The sequence below is a fragment of the Corvus cornix genome, chromosome 3 (assembly GCF_000738735.6).
Source record: "Corvus cornix cornix isolate S_Up_H32 chromosome 3, ASM73873v5, whole genome shotgun sequence".
In the NCBI taxonomy this organism is placed as follows: domain Eukaryota; kingdom Metazoa; phylum Chordata; class Aves; order Passeriformes; family Corvidae; genus Corvus; species Corvus cornix.
Window position 1 is genome coordinate 3,948,118 of NC_047056.1, and position 18,502 is coordinate 3,966,619.

General features: G+C 44.8%; 2 protein-coding genes across 9 annotated transcripts in view; one reads left to right on the top strand and one right to left on the bottom strand.

Moving 5' to 3' along the window:
- The first annotated feature begins 146 nt into the window (after positions 1-146).
- LOC104691509 (activator of 90 kDa heat shock protein ATPase homolog 2) lies at positions 147-9,818 on the top strand. Its single transcript, XM_039569390.1, has 9 exons — positions 147-281; positions 377-567; positions 4,248-4,333; positions 4,951-5,065; positions 6,377-6,465; positions 6,673-6,795; positions 7,564-7,665; positions 8,466-8,517; positions 8,763-9,818. Exons 1-9 carry the CDS (start codon positions 202-204, stop codon positions 8,936-8,938), a joined length of 1,014 nt encoding a protein of 337 aa, XP_039425324.1. The 5' UTR covers positions 147-201; the 3' UTR covers positions 8,939-9,818.
- Positions 9,819-12,392: 2,574 nt separating this feature from the next.
- The window catches only part of USP34 (ubiquitin specific peptidase 34), a 112,375-nt gene continuing 106,265 nt past the window's right edge, over positions 12,393-18,502 (bottom strand). For 6 of the 8 annotated variants that reach the window (XM_039569383.1, XM_039569389.1, XM_039569384.1 and 3 more), the window contains exons 75-81: positions 17,371-17,523; positions 16,363-16,486; positions 15,590-15,669; positions 14,881-15,021; positions 14,608-14,754; positions 14,018-14,177; positions 12,393-13,759 (exon numbers count right to left, since the gene is read on the bottom strand). In XM_039569383.1, the coding sequence (XP_039425317.1) occupies positions 13,155-13,759; positions 14,018-14,177; positions 14,608-14,754; positions 14,881-15,021; positions 15,590-15,669; positions 16,363-16,486; positions 17,371-17,523 (1,410 nt within the window). In that variant the 3' untranslated portion in view covers positions 12,393-13,154. The remainder of the gene's footprint in view (positions 13,760-14,017; positions 14,178-14,607; positions 14,755-14,880; positions 15,022-15,589; positions 15,670-16,362; positions 16,487-17,370; positions 17,524-18,502) is intronic. The other 2 variants (XM_039569388.1, XM_039569387.1) reach the window with 1 other exon arrangement.

Genomic DNA, 18,502 nt, shown 5'->3' on the forward strand with positions numbered 1-18,502 from the left:
TGCGAGGGCTCGGGGCGTTGCGGCCCCGCTCCCTCCGCCCTCCGCGCCGGGAGGAAGGGCAGGGCAGAGCCTCGCCTTCCTCCTCCTCCTCCTCCTCCTCCGGCGGGGCGGGGAAGTTTCTGGCACCTTCTGGCGGTGCCGGCGGAAGCGGCCGGCAGGGAGCGGGGGGAGGCGGCGCCGCGGCGGGGCCGGGGCAGCGCCATGGCCAAGTGGGGACAGGGGGACCCGCGCTGGATCGTGGAGGAGCGCGCGGACGCCACCAACGTGAACAACTGGCACTGGTGAGCGCCGGGATGCGGCGGGAACGGGCGCGGGATGCGGGGAAGGGGTGGGGGGAGCGGGGCGGCTGGCGCTGACCCCGCCGCTCCCGGGGCAGGACGGAGCGGGACGCGACCAGCTGGTCCAAGAGGAAGCTGAAGGAGGTGCTGGAGGGGCTGGTGGTGGAGGGCGAGGCCGGGCGCTGCGAGATCGGCGACCTCAAACACGTGGAGGGCGAAGCGTCCTGCAACAGCCGCAAAGGGAAACTCATCTTCTTCTACGAGTGGAACCTGCGCCTCAGCTGGAAAGGTACGGGGGAAAGGGGGATGCGAGGGGCTCCGCGGGGACTGCCGGCCATGGCAGCGTGTGCCGGGGACCGGGCCCGGCGCGGCCCCGCCGGGGAGGTGGCATTGGCACGGGTGCCGTGGGGTCTGTGATGGTTGCTGCTGCCAGCGGGAGCCATCCCTGTGCAGAGGAACCTGTCCCCTCCGGGCTGGGAAAACGCGAATGTCTCGGTGAACTGCAGTGACTCAGAGTCGTGGGGAGAGTGGGGGAGCCACGTGGGCCTGGATAAATGCGTATTCTTAAATAACCTTGAAACCCGAGCGTGGCTCTTTCTCCTTCAGCCAGGCTTTTCCCACCCCATATTCCTTAGCACTGCGTGCCCCGTGTATCAGCGCAGGGTTACTCACTTGGCTGTGCAAGAAGTAAATGCCTGCAGTGTGGCGGTATTGACAGCAGAGTGCCGGGGCTGGTTTAGTTCCACTGTGCCCAGATTTACAGCTCCCAATTTCAGCTGTGTGCTCCGTGCCTGTGGAGAGCAGGAACACCTAGGAAACGTCAGATTACAGCTGTTTCCGAAAACTTAACTGTAACTTACATTGAGGATTAGGAATTACAGGAGGATAAAACTCTTCAGTGGGAAATCGAAATAATAGTTAATTATTTGGGATACCCGGGGCTGTGCTTGTGTATTTTTTTTTTTTTTGTGCCATATCCGTTTGCAGTCCCAGCTCTTGGAGTTGCCCTCTGCTGTGCTTGTCCCATGACAAGCTCTTCGTTTGCAGTTCGGTTTTTGGTGATACCAAGAAATTCTTTCCATTTATTAGATGCCTAAAACGTGACAGCAAAATGTGGCCCGTGACTTGCAGTGGAGTAAGAATCAGGAGCAGCTGATGGAATGTCCCTGGATATTGCAGTGCCGAGTGACAGGCTGTGCTTCCCCAAATACTTATTTCTTAGATCTCGGGTGTGTGGGTTTGCCTGACTGGAATATTGCTGAGACCAGATCTGGAATTGAAGTCTGCTCTTACAATAAGAGGGGACTTTAAATGAAGTACCACTGTTTGTTTTAGATAGTTTTAAATGTTCCAAGTGTGTTATAAACTAAGAACATACTTAGAGTTGAGATGTCAATGTTGAGAGAGCAAGGCAAATATTGTACTCTAGTGCAGTTGAAATCAGTGTAGATAAAACTATTGTAATCAGCTTTTTGACTTCTGTAAGTTCAGCTAAAATCACCTTAAGCTTTAAACACAGGTTAGTTTGGCTTTGTGTGGCTTATTTCAGTATAAAGTTAGAAGCAGACAGACAGTATTTTGTTTGTATTCCTACGTAGGTTCTTTCTAAACTGTTTCTCTGCAAGGTCTTTGTGCTGCTCAGGGTTTAGAGACAGCTCTGACTTGTGCTGGGTGCTTTGCTACACTGAGTGAATCGTGGCTTTGAGAGCTTAATTTTAAAGAAGTTGGCTACTACACAGGAAATTCTAAAAAAACCCAGAGGCTGATGATTTTTTCTGTGATAGCCATCGTGTTGTGTGTTTTGAGAGCTCTAAATTAGAAGTGAGAGTTCAGACTGAACTGCTAAAAATTGTAATTGCTGTAATTAGTTCTACAAGTCTTCAAGGATAACTGGGACTTCAAGCTATGATTAAAATGTGGCTATGTAAGGACAAATGATAAAAATCCTGAGATTTGCAGCCGGTTTGGAAAGTCCAGTGTTGGAAAAACATCGTTCTTAGGAATTTAGATAAGGGAGAAACAAGAAAGTGAGGAACTGAGGGTACTTAATGGCACTTAAACTGAGCAAAATGGCTGTTCTATCATTTGTTAGAGGATTTTAATGGCTTATTCCACATTGTGATGGAAACTTTGTGAAAACTCATTTGTCCTTTTAAAGCAGGTATCTCAACAGTGTGTTGTTATAGGTGGGTCTTTCTGAGGTGTGTGCTTCACACTGGATTGGCAGGAAACCAAAATATAATTTATTCCAATGGAATTCCATCAGATAATTTGATTGTTTGATAAAAAGGTAATAAAGCTTTGTTTGCATTACAGTGGTACTGAAAATGCAGAGCTGCAGCTGTGTCATGTTGAACCACCAGCTCTGTTTGCTCACTGGTTGGACTTTGCTGCCCAGCACAGACATTGTTCACTGTTCTTTGTGAAACTCTGTTTTAAGAGTTGTGAAAATTGCTAATAGGATTAGTTGAAGTCAGGTTTGGGTTCTGCTCCCCAAAACTCCTTCCTGCATGCCTGCACCTCCTTTCTGTGGAGAGCAGCCAAAAATAAGACTGGCTTTATTGTCTGCAAAGACGACGTTGTGTGGTTTTCCTGAACTCATCCTGGTGCTTGGAAGGGGCAGGGAAGAGCACACTGAGGTGGCTGTGTGGGCCCAGGAGTGTTTCAAGGATGGCATTAACCAGTTGCCATGGCTTCACTGAGTGACAGGTTCTCCTGGAAGACTCCGAGGTCTAGTTCAGCTGTCCCTGCGTGGATGTGGTTGTGCAGTTGTGGATTAACAGACTGAGCATGTTGTGCAATCAGTCCCTCATTGCCTCAGACCCGAGTGGGGAGGGATCTTTGCACTTGGTGTTACCGATAGCCCTTCACCTTCTCCTTGCCAGGAAACACCTGGGCGTTTGTTTGAGTCCCTCACTGGGATCTCGACCAGTTGGGTTCTGTCGGTGCCTCACGATCTCATGGGGGCTCAGGGAAGTAATTTAAATAATGAGAGTGATGTTAAGGAACAGTGGGATCCAGGTGGCTCCCGTGAAAGTGGGAATCCCCAGAAATAATGCATCTGCCTTCATGATAATTCCCCTTCTGCAGCCATGCTCAGCCCTGGGCTGTTGGAATTGAGAGTTTTGCTGATGAAGCATCGTGTTAGATTTTTTATGTTCTGACACTGAGCTGACAGACCTGCATGTTTCTGTTGTTGCTTTCTGAAGAGATTTTATCGTGATCGAATTAGTGAGTTAATTTAAATAACAAAACGCTTTTGCAAGGCAAAGGTGGAGAGTCTTCAGTGTAATGAAAAAAGCCTCAGACCTTAAATTCAATTTTTGCAGTGGGGATCTGAGGCAGAGCAGCACAGGGACAGCTCAGTGGGGTGGGCCTTGGCCCTGAAGGATGCAGAAGTGGAGCTTAATTCTTGTCCTTGCTGAGTCTCTCTGCAGTGTAGAGTGATTGTAACATGGTTAAAAGTAACATCAAGCGCTCTGAATATGCGTGTGAATTTCTTATTTTAAAAACTGTCAATTGTGTATGTCTCCATTATACCACATGTATGTTTCCTGGTGACATGCCTGCGTGGTGGGAGCTTTCACACAAGTGAAGAGGCCATGGTCAGCATTCCAGGGAGCTGCTGCATCCTGAGCGGACACAGGGGAGGAGGAGATGATTTTCCCCTACCCACCCTTAGATGCATATTCAGTGTTGGTGGCAGGCTTTAAAGGTGTTAGAGCAGGTGACAACTGCAGGGGAGAGCAGTGCAGGGAGCAGGTGGGTCCGTGTCCATCCCTTGGTGCGCCTGGATAGGGAATCCAGCTCCCAGGAAAGGCTCAGGTTGCTGTTCAGTTCCTTTAAATCAGCCTTGAGGCAACTCCCTTCAGATAACACCTTTGTACAACTGAGCTCCAAGTGTAAAACTCTTGCTGTGGGGGAAATAGTTTTTAATGATGCATTTAAGAATTCATTATGTTAATACAGGTACAGTGAAAGAGTCTGGTGAGAAACATAAGGGATCTGTTGAAATTCCTAACCTGTCAGAAGAAAATGAGGTAGATGATACAGAGGTAGGTGTGCAACACTGGTATGGCTATATAGGTCCACAATCCTTAAATAAAGCATTAATCAACATCTAGGCATCATATTTTGATATATCCCGTTATTAAATGGGATGATTACATGTGCATAGTTTATTTCATGCTTTTGTTTATTATACTGGGAATAATGCCTTGTTCTGTTCTCAAATTTTCCAGTGAGGAATGTGCACGGTTTGCTTTGCTAATTATTGTGATGATATTTTAACTACAAATTTGAGAAGAACTCTGCTTTGTAGTCTTGAACAAACCCCAAGCCAACACAGCAAACCACTCGCAGCCCTAAGACCTTACGGAGTCCCTGTGTTGGTCGGGTAGGGGTTGATACTGGGCTTCACACATCCTTCAGCCTCTGCTGAGAAGCAGCTCTTGGCTGTACTTGATCAACTGGACTGAGTGGAGGTTCTACATTTATTTATGTCTTAAGAGGACTTATTTTTAGCAAAGGTTGGCTAACCCAGGATCATGAATTTGAAATTGCAGCTGTCCTCTGAGCATAGTAAACAAAGCCCAAATGCTATCCTTTGTTGCCAGAACCCAAAAGGCTCATGACTGGGGTCTCTCAGATGCTGTAATTTTTCTGTTTCTAGATAAATGTTAGCAAGAAGAAAGGGGAAGGTGATGTTCTGAAGGACCTGATGAGAACTGAAGGAACCACCAAAGTCAGAGAGGCCCTGAGGGACTATCTGAAAGCACTTAAAACAGGTAAATTAAAGCAGGTGAATTAATCAGCTCCTTGGGAGTGTTCCTGTGCAGGCACCTCTCCTGAACAGCTTGGTCTGATACTGACAGATCCCTGGGTCTGCACTGGTTTTATTTTTAAGTGTCACCAGCTGAGATGAAATAAGAGAGTCCTGACACTCAGGATCTTTCTTGCTCTCAAATGTGGCCCTGTCCAGAAGGTTCTGCAGTGACTGAGGCTGTGCTGGGTCACACAGGCCCTGCCAGGGCTCAGCTTGGCAGTACTAGGATTGGCCACTATTAGGATTTATTTTGTTACCTAATTTTAAAAAACTGCCTTCCTTGCCTGAACTGCTGCCTTATTTTTGTGTCCCTTTGTTTTAGTTATTAATTAAATTAGTTATTTCCTGGAATTTCTGAAATGCTGTCTTTATTTCTGTTTTTCCACTCTACAATTACAGTCTCTGCTCATCCTTAAGCTTGCCATAATGGTTTGAGAAACTAAGGTTTTATTATCCCAAACTATTACTAAATTTTTAAATTTTCACTTGCTCTTCTAAACCAAAGGTGAACCAAACTTAAATTTCCCTTTCTATTTTTTGAACTGTGGTATTTTTGTGAATTACAGCTAGCAAAGTGGGCTCAAAAAATTCTCAAAGATAATTCCTATTTTCTAGGCAGATGTTTGCTCTCAACTCATTTTAATCCTTGTTGCTTTCATTCCTGTGAAACTGTCCCTTAAAAATGAGAAAGGATGTGTGTGTGTATGTAAAAAATTTGGAGTTGATGCATTTGCAACTTATTGTAATCAAACTGTTATCAGGTGCATCTCTGTGACTGTGCACTACTTTGTTAAATTATTACCTCTTTTTTTTTTTGTCAAATGCTGTGTAATTTTCCCAAGTTGGATCCAGCAATTTTTGGCTTGAGAAATGACTGTGTATGATTTTTAGGGCATCCAAAGGTTCTTTAACACTGGAAACTCAAAGGGAAGCAGCCTCTGACAGGGATGGCTCTCATTCTGTATTTAGTTTCCTCCCAGTTTAGAAGAATTTCTTTGGGTATTATTGCTCTTTGATCTGAACATCTGCTGTGCTGCCAGAAGTCTGTGCAGATGTTACTGATTTGGGGTCAGGTAACTCAGAAAAGCCTTTTTAAGGGAAATTGCTCTTAGGTCTGTTCCTGATGGAAACAGAAAGGGAAACTGGAGTTTTATTCAGTGCTCCTGCAGTTATACCCATTCCCCGGGGTTTTGGTGATCTTCACTGTGTATGTGGATGTTGGGGGGGTTGAACAGCTCAATTTCACACTGGAAAGTGCTTTTCTTCACTGCAGAGTTCACCTTGGGAATGATTCTGCCAACAAAAGCTCCCGTTGGTCAGGAACTGGCCACAGAGCGAAAACCAAGTGGGAGCACAATGCAGGTATGTTGGCTTCAGGTTTCTTCACTGGATTTAGAGACTCCTGATTAATAATCCTGCTGAGTAAATACAGAAATACACTGTATAATTACCATGTATTCACACTCTGTGTTTGAGAATGTGCAGGTGCCAACAGTCCTGCCCTGCCAGAACATTGTAAGTGTTAAGATGTCACACTCAATCCTGTCAATATTTTTTTTTTCTTTGCAGGATGCTGTTACACCACAGTCTCTGGATATGGTTGGAGTAAAAATTCCAACAGTGAGGATACATATGAGGGAAGTCTTCAACTCTCCAGCTGATGAACTTTACAGCATCTTCACAAAGAAGGAGGTAAGTGATACTTTCAGGAGGCATTTTAACTGAATGTGGATGTTGATGCAGCTGAAGTGTTGTGTAATAGACGTGTCACAGTCACTGTGTCAAGTAGAGATTCCATCTGATGAGAGTTTATTAGGTTGCCTTAGACCTGTTTTTGTACCTTAACAAAGCCAAGTACTCAAAGTGAAGCTGCATCTTTATGTGGTTTGGGTGCAGCTTCCTTGTGCTGTCCTTACCAAAAGCTTTGCAGTTTGCTGTAGGTGTTGCTCAGGAGCCTGAGGGGCTCAGTACTGGCACTGCTGTTACCCATAGCTTGCAGGTTAATTAGATTAATTACTGGTGCTGATGATACTGTTGCTTATAGGGTATGAAATACACAATCGCTAATTTTGGGTTCGTGTCCTTCCAGAGTCTGGGCTGGTGTTGGAGAACTTTAAATTACAATCCCAGGGCTACCTCTGGGAAATAGAAATGGATCTTGGCAGCTCTTCTGCACCTTCCTAAAGCTGCTGCTCCATTTCCCTCCTGTCCCAGTCTGGGCCCAGCCAGTGGTGTCTGTGCCTGTGTATGTGCTGGGGGCAGAGCCTGTCCTGGCCTGGGGCTGCCAGTGCAAGTTTCTCAGCAGTTGCAGTCTCACTGTGGCACCGCACTGGCCCCTGCCGCCACCCCAGCAAGGCTGTGTAAAATCAAGAAGCCCGATGCGTATCAGTGTTAATTCCTTCAGCACCCCGCCCTTGTCTCCCAGCATGGTGCGTTTTGTGCTCTGTTCTTTTTTGCTAGTTGGTACAGAAGTTCTCCAAATGCCCAGCTGTGATTGAAGCAGAGAAAGGAGGCAAACTTCAGATGTTTGAGGGCTGTGTCACCGGGGAATACACAGAACTGGTAAAAAGCTCCTCTCTGCTTCCAAAATGGGGAGGGGGTGGTGGCTTCTTCCCTGAGCTAAAAAGCAGCGTCATTTTATGAATTTCAGTTTCTCTAGTGCATATTCCTCTGTTTCAAAGCCAAACAGTTGCTCTTTTGGTGTGTGGCTTCTCTGTCCCATTAACAGAGCCGGGGCTGACCACACCTAAGGACCTGCATGGGGAGGAGAAAACCCAGCACAATCCTTTGTAACTACGAGGAGGGAGAAAGCAGGTTTAAGGTTTATCTCCCAAATCTGTATCCCTTTTTAACTGGGGAAATGAGCTCTGTTCTATTCAGGGCAGATGTTACCCTGTCCCAACTGAACGCTGGTGCAACTAGAAGGGAAAACCTGATAATTAGAGCTCAGCTGCATTTTTGAAATGTCCTTGAAAACGAAAAATCATTTTCATCTGCAAGAGTGCCCGACTTGTGCATTGGGCCAGGCTGGGTTGTGTAACACAATCACTCCGTCACACTTCAGAATTTCAGTGGGGAAAACTGGGCTTGTCCTTGTTTCAAAGTCTGCAAGAAAATCAGTGTTTTATGCGCAGTAACCAGTGAGTCCTGATCTTTTCCCACGGCAAAACCGTAACAGTGGAATGCAGCACGCTGAGACCTCCATGAAAAGAGTTTATTTCAAAAACAAACCCCAACCTTGGTCTTGTTTACATGCATGTGTCCAATATTCCATAAGATAATGCTCCTCTCCCTGTATTTCAGGGAGAACTGTAATGGGAATTCTCTCCCCTGCTAATGAGGAGAACCTTATCTTCCCACAGGTCCCAAGCCAAAGAATTGTCCTGAAGTGGCGGTGTAGGAGCTGGCCTGATGGTGAGTTTTTCCAAGGATCTCTCTCTCATTGGAGGGCTCCTTGGCAGGGGGAAGGACCAAAGCTGGCAGGGAACAGCCTTAGCTGGACACTTCCTCGGTGTGTGTCCTTCGGAGAACAGCCCAGCCCAGCGAGCTGTGAAAAGAGGCTGTGCTCAGACAGGCGGAGCAGAGAGGGAATCAGCAACAACAACAGGAGTCATTCTTTAAAAAGCACTTCACTGAAGGGTCCTGTTTTCTTCCCTCAGAACATTATGCAACAGTGGCCTTGAACTTCCAGAACCTGGTGGCTCAGTCAGAACTGGAGCTGGAATGCAAAGGGGTTCCTGTGTCCCATGAAGAGAGTACAAGACAATGTTGGAAGAATCAATATTTTGAAGAAATACATACTTTACTGCAGCAGTCTAAAGACAACATGGAATGATAACAGCACTGTAGTTTTGTTAGGGCATTACTTTTTATACTTTGTTAACATTTGGTTTTCTAAAAAAATATATATATAATTTATTTGTGGGAAGAATAAAGACCCACTTCTATGAGACTGTACATAGTTTAAGTGCTATTTACGGGTTTTTAGGGAATGAGAGGCAAGTCAGACTGTGTATATAAACAGCTTTACTTGGGGACAGTGATCTCTGTTCTGCTTGCCTGCAGCTTCAGAGAGTGACAGTGATTCAGCTGCAGTGAGTCCTGCCCTCAGAGGTAGGTGAGCTACACCAATCAATAGGAAACATTTCCAGTTCCTTAATACTCAGTGTATCAAGTGGCAAAATTAAATCCCTGTAGGAGACGGAGTTCGCAGCAGAGGTGAGCTGAAAGGGATTACAAAACTGCTGCTCCATTTCAAGAAATGGGGGTATCATTTACAGCCTCTTGCTAGATGCTTTTCACTGCAGACTCTTTCCAGTTGCAGTTTTAGGAAAGATAATGAACAATGTCATGTAATTATTAGGTCTGCATGCACTGTACTCCCTTACTTGACCTCCGTGTGACATTTATTTAGGAAGAAACAAACAGTAATAGTGCTTTCTTTCTGCAGCTTTGTAAAACCTTCCACTGAAATGATTTACAGCCCTCTGCACTGCTGTACCTCAGAGAGAACAACTGTTAAGAGAATTTTGACAGGAACACATTGTAATTTCTAATTAAACCATCTTGAGGTGAGCAAGGATAACTTACTTCTGAAGTGCTTCATAAGTAAAGTGTACAAATGAAATCTACAATCTGAAACAAACTGGCCACAACAGGGCAGGCTGCCTTTGGAAAAACATGCTTGGCTCAATAAAAATGTGACTTTGCATCAAGCTGCTTTTCTCCATACACTGATCCTGCCACACTAAATCAGGTTTCTTAGAAGATAAGTCCTATATTTTTTATTTTTACAGAATGCCAGCACTTGGCAACCTTACCACCAAAAAGCTTCTATGTTCCAGAGGAGACAGAGGTGCTGCTCCTTGCTACATGCCAGGGTCTCCTGGAAGGAACCAGAACAAAGCCCCACAGGGACAGGAGAGGCACAGAGCAGTTCCTGGGTGTTGCACTGCTGCTGCTGCTGCTGCCTTAGGTGTCCAGGTGGTGGGTGGGGAACAACCTCTTCAGTTGTGTTGTATTTTAGGGTCTGCTTCTGAATGCTCAAAATTTAGCTACCTTTTTTCCCCCTCAATACTCAAGGAAGAAAAGCCTGATGTTCTGAATACAAAAACGATTTAGGGTAATGGTTGACAAAGGGAAATTAAGGTTTAAGACAGTTCAGGCTTCAGCAGGTCTGTGGGTAGATGGTTGAAGAGATTTTGCAACAATTTAATACTTGAGAGTAGGTGGTTCTATGCAATTGCAAGTTTCTTCAAACAGTGAAATTGCAGACCCAGTACTCTGGGAATTGTGCCTCACCCATTTTCCCTCGTGACTGAAATCCCCTTCCCTCTGTGGGTCACAAACAGGTTTCCTCTGAATTTTCCTGTCTCCCTGACCTCACTGCAATGGAGCAATTGCCAATCACTGGTATTAAAAAAGACAGGACTTACTTGTGCTTCCAGTGTTGCAGTCCCTGCTCCAGGTGTGGGGCTGCCAAAACCCCTGGAAAATGAGGAGGAACAGCCCCACGCCCCTCCAAGATTGGTGCTAAAATTTCTCCTAGACTTTCCAATAAAAAGTAAAAAATGTTAGATGATTAATTAGCTGAGAAAGGCAAAGGGAAAAATAATTCAATAGGAAGAACATGATTTATGAGATTATGGCCAAAATTCTTTACAGATCTCAGCAGTTTGAGTGCCAGAGGAGAGGCTGACTGTGCATGGAGAAGGTATTTAAAAGCTTAATTCTGAAGGGGTTAAATGGAAGGTGGAACTTCCAGGAAGAAATAAATAATCATAAATGAGAAGTGGGATCAAGCCTGGAAGAAAATCAAAGCTTTAAGAGACTGAGGAAGCCAGTAGAAGATTAAAGGGTTTAGGGTTAAAGGTTTTCAAAGGGAGGATAAGGGGATGTTTCTGAAGGCAAAAAAATACAAACCAGAAACCTGATTTAAAGTGAGAGAAGGGGAACAGAATGGAAGAAATACTGACTTAGAGAGCATGGAAAGTGCAGGAGCCAGAGGACAAACACCTGGAACCAGGCTTTGGAAAAGAAAGACACATTTGAGCAGGTGCTGCTTGATTTTGTTCAAAAAAACTCTACTGAGAAAAAAAATCTGTAAAAATTGCAGGAATACTCAAAAGGGAAATGAGGAGGTAGTGTAAGGGAAGAGCAGTAGGAGTAATCGTATTTCTGGTAATCCTGACATGCTCAGTGGTGCAGCATTTGTGTATCCTTTATGAAATAATTATCAAGTACTGTTAAGAGTTGGTCTGCTTGAAAATGAGCTAAAAAAAGCCACCCCAAATCCAGAATGCCACAACTCTGGGGTGATCCCATCCTGCAGGAGATGCTAAAGCCAGGAAAGGGCACCAGCTCAGACAACATCCCAACAATCAGCTGCACTGTTCTAATTAACAAAACTACTCACCCAAAGGGTTCCAACAGCTGCTGCATCCCAGGTTTTGATCCATAGGCTAATGTTTTCCTTGACAGACGAATTCTGATTGTACAAGTTTTGACTGGAAGCTGTTGATGATTTCTCTGGAGTTAGAATCTGGGGAAAGCTAATCAGAAAAGGTAATAAAATTATTCCCAAAGAGAACAAAATCATGATGATTTCATGTCTGAGTAATGAGGAGACCACCTTAAGCACTTACCAGTGTTGGCACTATCTGTAGATGCAGGATAAAAATGCTAATTAAACAGGAATATAAATTGTATACTTGAAACACGAATTAATTACAGAAGGTTAAAACCAATGAGAGTAAATTCAAATGCAGCAAGAGCATCACAGACTCAAGGAGAAGCAAGTGATGCAAAACTGCAGTGAACGGTAGATGGAAAGAACTTTGAAGAAAAAAGACCAAGGTAGATGACGACAAGAGAAAAACAAATGAGCTGAGCAACAGTAAAATGAAGCTGAAAATGGAGTTTAATCAGATATTAAAACCAGTAGCATTGACAGTCCAAAGAGTCACATAGGAAACTGGTATTACTCAGAAATAACAGGAGCAAATATGATGGGAGAGATGGTAAAGTCATTCCAGGGGTGCAGAAGCTGTCAAAAAGTGAGGAAATGGAGCCAGATAGAGCAGAGGGGAAAAAGAAAGGAAGTTGCAACTGGTGCAGAAAAGTGACGTAAGAGATGTTAAAATAAGGGAAAAGAGATGCCAAGTTGCACTGGCTTTTGACAGCACTTCATGTTCCAACACCAACCACCAGCCCCCTCTCCACTGTGTGGCTGGACATTCATGGACAGTAAACAAGCACCAGAATTTACATCAAATCTGAACCTCAGACCATCATTTCTCCCTGCTGCTGTTTCACTTACGAAGTTCCTTGCTGAGAAAGCCAAAGACTGAAGCAACATATTATAAACAAATGAAAAGTCATCACAATCAGTTTAATGAAGTGCACAGAATAGCAATTGATCATGTCAATAAAAATAAAACAATTAATTTTACATCAAGTGTGCTTTATTTCCTCCACAGGTATTCTGTTAAATAAAGCACCATATATATACTGCCAGGCCACAGCTAAAGAGGATTCTTTACAGAATCAAATTTCTTGTGGTTGTTTAGTATACAAGTAAACTTAATTTTGATAATAAGAACCACAGCGATCTGAGGCAATCTGCCTCGATTATAAGGTACAAAACTGGCACAGAGGACACCATATTATACACAGTAAAAATGCCATAAGTTTAAATTACATCATACAGGGCCAGGAGGCCCTGTCTCCCAGACAGCCATATTAAATGAAAGCCACTACAGTGAACTCTTAATTACATAAAACATAGCCATTATCTGATTGCCCTTTAAGAAAGTGTACGGTAGATGCAAAATAAAATAAAATTAAAAAAAAAAAAATCTCGAGTTCTGCCTGACCAAGAATTAAGCATATAAATCTATCTTGCCATTCAAGCAGAGAGCACTGGACAAACTGAAGCACAAAACAGAAATAAGCAAAACTTATACAAACAGCATTTTTGGGGGGAAGAAGGATTTTAAAAAAAAAAAAAAAAAAAAAAAAAAGACTTAAAAGCAGACATGCTCCATCTAATGTCAAGAAGCAGCTTGGTTTCCTTTCCCGGATATCCGTGTGACCACGTGAATCGTAGACTCAATGGTCCTGCACAGGATGTCTAAAATGTCATGCTGCTGCATGTGACTAAAAAGTCCTCTGGAATGGCCACAACTGATTGATAAATTAGTTTCGGGGTCCTGGGATGGTAAGGCTTGGCCATCGCAGCTGCGCAAGTCTGCGAGGTCGGATAAAACCGCTGAAATCGACGTGGAAGGAAACTCCGAGTCCTCCTCGGCTCCCATGGAATCCTTGGAAGTCTGCAGGTCTTTGAACTCCTTGCACTCTTCAAATTTCCCGTTCCCCGGCTGCTCCTCCGTGTGCTGCGAGCGCGCGGCCAACATGATGTCTTCGGAAAACGAAGAGGGCACTTCCATCCTGTACTCCTTGACAGAGCTGCTCTCGGGGGAGGGCGGGTCCTGCTCCGTGCCCGGGTCGATGATGGAGGAGTCCCTGGTCTCGTTGTCCGAGGTGCTGGTGGGGGTCAGCGCCTCGCGGGGCTCGGCTTTGATGTCGCCGATGTCCACGGTGTGCTCCTCGTCGCTGCTCACCCGCCGCCTCTTCACCGGAGTGGCTCCTTCATCGTCTGCAGGGACAGGGCAACTGGCTCAGGGAACAGGCACTGCTCACATTCCCACCCTTCTCCACATTAAACACAGCCCTTCAAGAAATACTTATTTCCTTGCAGAGAATTCATGCCATTCATGAATTTTAGCTCCATAATACAATGATATTTTTGTGTGCTGCTGGGAATTGGAACCAAGGAATGGCCCACCCTGCAGGGATAAAATATTACATTAATTTGATACAAGTTTGTAAAAGGTAGATTAGAGTAACACCAAACCTTTAGTTTTTCTTTCTTTGGCTTCTTGCTCTTGTAATGAGTTCCTCTGTTGTTGACAAGCTCTACATTTGTTTAAAAGCTCTTGTAAAGTTGGAATCAGGGCCGAGTTGAGCTGTTTGGGAGTGTGCACTGAAAGCAGCAAGGCAAGTGCGCGGAGGTCCTGGAAACAGAGAAACAAACTTCAGCCTTACTTCGAACTGGTGTTTGGTGAACCCTGCACACAGAGATTGTGCAATAAGGAGGTGCTGTTCATATTCTGAGCAGCCCAAAGATCCCCTTCTAGAGTTGCTCACAGCACTGAAATTCCCCCCTCACTACCTGCTGACCTTACACAGCTCTGTCCTGGGGGTGACAATACCGTGCTGAGACACAAAACCTTGCTGGGTTACAACACGCCTGCCATTATAATGCTCCTGCACTTGCATTACTTTGCTCCCCGAAGTCAGGTTAATATTCCCAGCTTCCCATGCCCTGCCCAGGAGCCCAGCTGAGGCACAGAGTGCCTGACACCTGGCATAGGGCACTGAATAGTTTCTGTAGGAAATGAGCTGCCTCCTGAACGCTGCTCGTGTTTGTTAGAAAAGACTCACCCCATTTAACGTAGAGCTTGCTTTGGAAATTTCGACTCTCTGGTTGCTGAAGTCAGATTCTAGGCTTTGATACTGATTTATTAGATTTGTAATTAGAGTGTTGATTAAGTTGGCACAGTTTGCTTCAGAAAATACCTGCCCTTGCACCTGTGGAAACAAAGTATTTTTTTAAAAGCCACAAAAATTTGGGACTGTGAAAGCAGCATCCCAAAATGAAGCAGCATCAGTGCGTGCATTCCTTGGAACAATAATTATTGCTAAAAGACAGTGTACCTTGAGAAGAAAATGGGTCAGAAAGGTGTAGACAATGTTGTTGTTAAGAAAGGTCCTTTCATCCATCAGAATACATTTGATATATTCTGCAAAAACTGGATCTTCACAGAGGAGCTTCACGCAGTTCTTGGACATCGCAGACTGGCAAGGAGAGAGAAGATGGCAGAGTCAGCACTGCATGTGCAGGCCAGGCCCACCAAGAAATAGTTCAGAGCTATCAGGTGTCAGTAAATTGTACAAATCAATTACTGCCAATTCTCGTTTCCCATTTTCCTGTGATGAAGCTCCTTCCCCAGGAAGGCCACCAGTGTGTATGCGAAGGGACAGAGCCCCTGATCTGTGAGCCAGCCACAGGGTCCTCTGCAATGATAGCCAGGTTTTGACATCTCCTAATTTTTCCTTCATCATCCCAGTGTTCGGGCTACATAAAAAGCTGGAATTTCAGAGGCAGGATGAGGTGCTTTCTGCACACCCACCATGCCACCAGTGTTACTGGGGGGAGTTGCTGTGTTCAGCTTTTGCAGGACATACAGCGAGCAAATACAATGAACCAGATTTTTGTATTTGAAATAGAAAAGGTTTTCTCAGACAGCAGCAACACAGGCAGAGGTGTTTTATTAAACACCACCCAGCGTTACAATTGTGGGATCTTTGTTCCACATTCAGTGTTTTGCCTGTGCTTCCATACTGTTGGTTCTGAAGCTCTTACCTGAGTCTGGCAAAGCTCAGTCCAGAGTTTGGGGAAGAGCGCAAGGTGAAGTGGCAAACCTTCATAAGCAACCAGGACACCTGCAATGGCACGAGGGAAGAAGTCAGTCTGGGAGAACTTTGTGGGAGACAGGGAAATTCCTCAGAAAAGCAGTGCCAAGGTGCATTTTATAGGATCACCTTGCAAGCACTGTCCATGATCAGAAAGCTGTAGTGTCTGCCAGGTTTTTACAGTCTGTTTAATAAATACATTGGAAAAGTGTGACAAACAACAAGCAGATGGGTGATGTAGGGGATAAAAGGACATTCTGTCATTGCTCTTTGGACAAGATTACTGGTGTGACACTGAGGTCTGTGCACACTGAGGAACTCACCCTCAGGTTTGTGTGGGAACACAAAAATGTAAATATTGTCAATTAATTGCCATTGCTGAGATGCTGAGGATCCAGGATCTGATCCAAAGCCATTTTAACTGCCAACCACCCAAAAACAGCCTTAGTGAGTCCTGCATTGAACTCTAAACGTACAGCAAGACTGAACTCGCAGTGGTTACCTCAGCTCCGTTGTGGACAGGCCCGAAATGTGCCAGTCACGTGGGCAAGGCTGCACTGTCTTATACACAGGTAACAGTTTTGTGGATAAAAGTAATATCCAAACACAACAAGCTTCACAAGCTCTGCTTTTTCTTAAAAACTCTGAATATAACACTTAGTGCAGAAGTACTCAAGTTATGAGAGAAAAAACATCCTTTGGCTGTTTCACCTTGATACTTACTCATTTTAACTAAAGTTTCAGTAAACTTTTCACAGTTGATTGCAACTCGGCACAGGAGGTGGATGAACTGGTGGTAGGAGAAGAAATAGTCCAGCAGCATCCGGTCGTAAACATCGTCTTTGCCCTGAAGATTTAAGAGAGCCTCATTTAACCTACAAAGCCACAGGACAGCTCCCAGATTCCCTGAGCATCTCCCTTCCTGTCACTTGCCCTGCAATGTTTCATCCTGTACTACAGGCGAACAGTGGGAATCTCCAGGTGCCTCCTCACCCAGCCCTTGGCAAGCACCAGGGTGTGATAGGAGGACAGATGGCAAATGCAATTCTCTGCCAGTAAAATCTTTTACTGGAGAGTTCTGAGCCAACACCGAGAAGGTGCAAAGCTGTGCAAATACCACGGCTCGAAGAGGACAGGAAAAGAATGCAGTAACTTTGTATCACATACAGACACCTAAATATATATACACTACTGCTTTTTAAATCATAACTTGCCAGTTCTGATCTGTAGAAATCAGAATTTTCTCGAGACCGAGCATCAGAGCAGAATTCTCAGGAATGTCTCAAACCCAGTGATACGTATATATCAATATTTTAATATTTTGGACGTGTATAAGCTTAAAATGGCATCAGAGAGCCAAGAGAAAACCTCTAAAACTCAAGCAAACAAATGCAACCTTATACAAAGCAACTGAATGAAAAACAAGCATGCAAAACCACAGGGGAATGTGACTGTGGATGTGTTTCTAGAGGTTTAAAAATATTCTGCTTCCCAATGTATCAGGAATTCGATATAAAGGGTGAAATACTGTGCCATGTAATATGACAACTTTTTAAGTCCAAATATTTACATTATGTAGTGTCACTTCTGGATGCATGATGGGGAAACCCACTAGAGACAGTTTCTGGCTCTCTAACATCTTTTCAAACACTCGGATTACACAGTCAATTTGATGGTGCACAAATAGACACAGCATCATTCTGAAAGCTTTAAAAAAGAAGGGTTACTTACCCTACAGTAACCGTGCTTCTTCGAAATGTGTTGCCCACACAGATTCCCATCTACGTGCACATAGGCCCCATGTGCAGGAGATTGGATTCTTTCTGAATAGCTGTGTCCACTGGGGCTGTGCCTGCACCCAGTGTGTCCTTGCGACCACTGTACCTGAGGGCACAAGGGGTATGGCGGCTTCAACCACCACTCAATTCCTTCACCCGTAAGAATCCCCTAGGACAGGACTCGGAATTAGCACAGCAGGAGGAGCACAGAATCTGTGTGGACAAAGCATCTTGAAGAACCACAGTTACCGGACAGCAAGTAACCAGTTCTCCTGCTTCAAATGATTGTCCATACATATTCCTTTTTGGGTGGGATTCACCTGACCTGACTTTAGCTATCTAAAATCTAGTCACTGGTGTTCCCTGCACTCCGTGGAGAGGGAGTCGCCTCATCCACACTCAGGTGCCTGGGACAGGAAGGAGGGGAACTCTTTCTCTCCTTCCCAGGGTAACTATTTATGGCCATGAGCCCCAGGAAGAGCTGGATGCTGACCTTTTAGATAGGCAAAGTGACGTGAGCTGAATCCCACCGTTGCTGCAGCTGTAACAACGGGACGTGGCAAGTCACTATGGAGTAGCCCCACCAAAGCTGGCATCCCATCAGGAAGCCCACAGAAGGGAAAATGGGAAGTGGAAAGACTTAAAAAGCCCTGTATGACATTTCAGGCACTGGATTTTACCCAAACAAATAGGAGATTACGCCTCAGTCCCAGCTGAATGGACTCTAAGGGAACCTGCGGGGTCTACTTGGCTGTCTGGCAATAAACCTTAACATAGTGTGAAACCCATCGGGACAGTCCCTGGGTGGTGCCTCAGTTTCCTTTATAAATGCCACAGACAGACTGGGAAATTACCAAAATGTGTGCTATGGGTTTTTTTCCTACCACAAAAGGCCCAAACCCTTATGGTGTCTGGAATATGAAGCTGTGTATCACCAAGGGCAGGGAAATGGTGCTTCTGGAGTGCACATCTAGAATGGAGTATATGAGGACAACACATCTTGAAGAAGAATTATGCTTTGCTTACAAAGAAAAGGTAAATACATTGAGCTACTGGATTCTTCGAATACTTTTATAAAAATGGGA

What these genes read in the sequence shown, in the direction of transcription:
- LOC104691509 (XM_039569390.1), top strand. Translation starts at nt 202, where the DNA reads ATGGCCAAGTGGGGACAGGGGGACCCGCGCTGGATCGTGGAGGAGCGC. An exon ending in CCTGCGCCTCAGCTGGAAAG is followed by an intron (nt 568 to 4,247) that starts GTACGGGGGAAA and finishes ATGTTAATACAG; the next exon opens with GTACAGTGAAAGAGTCTGGT. An exon ending in GTGTAGGAGCTGGCCTGATG is followed by an intron (nt 8,518 to 8,762) that starts GTGAGTTTTTCC and finishes TTCTTCCCTCAG; the next exon opens with AACATTATGCAACAGTGGCC.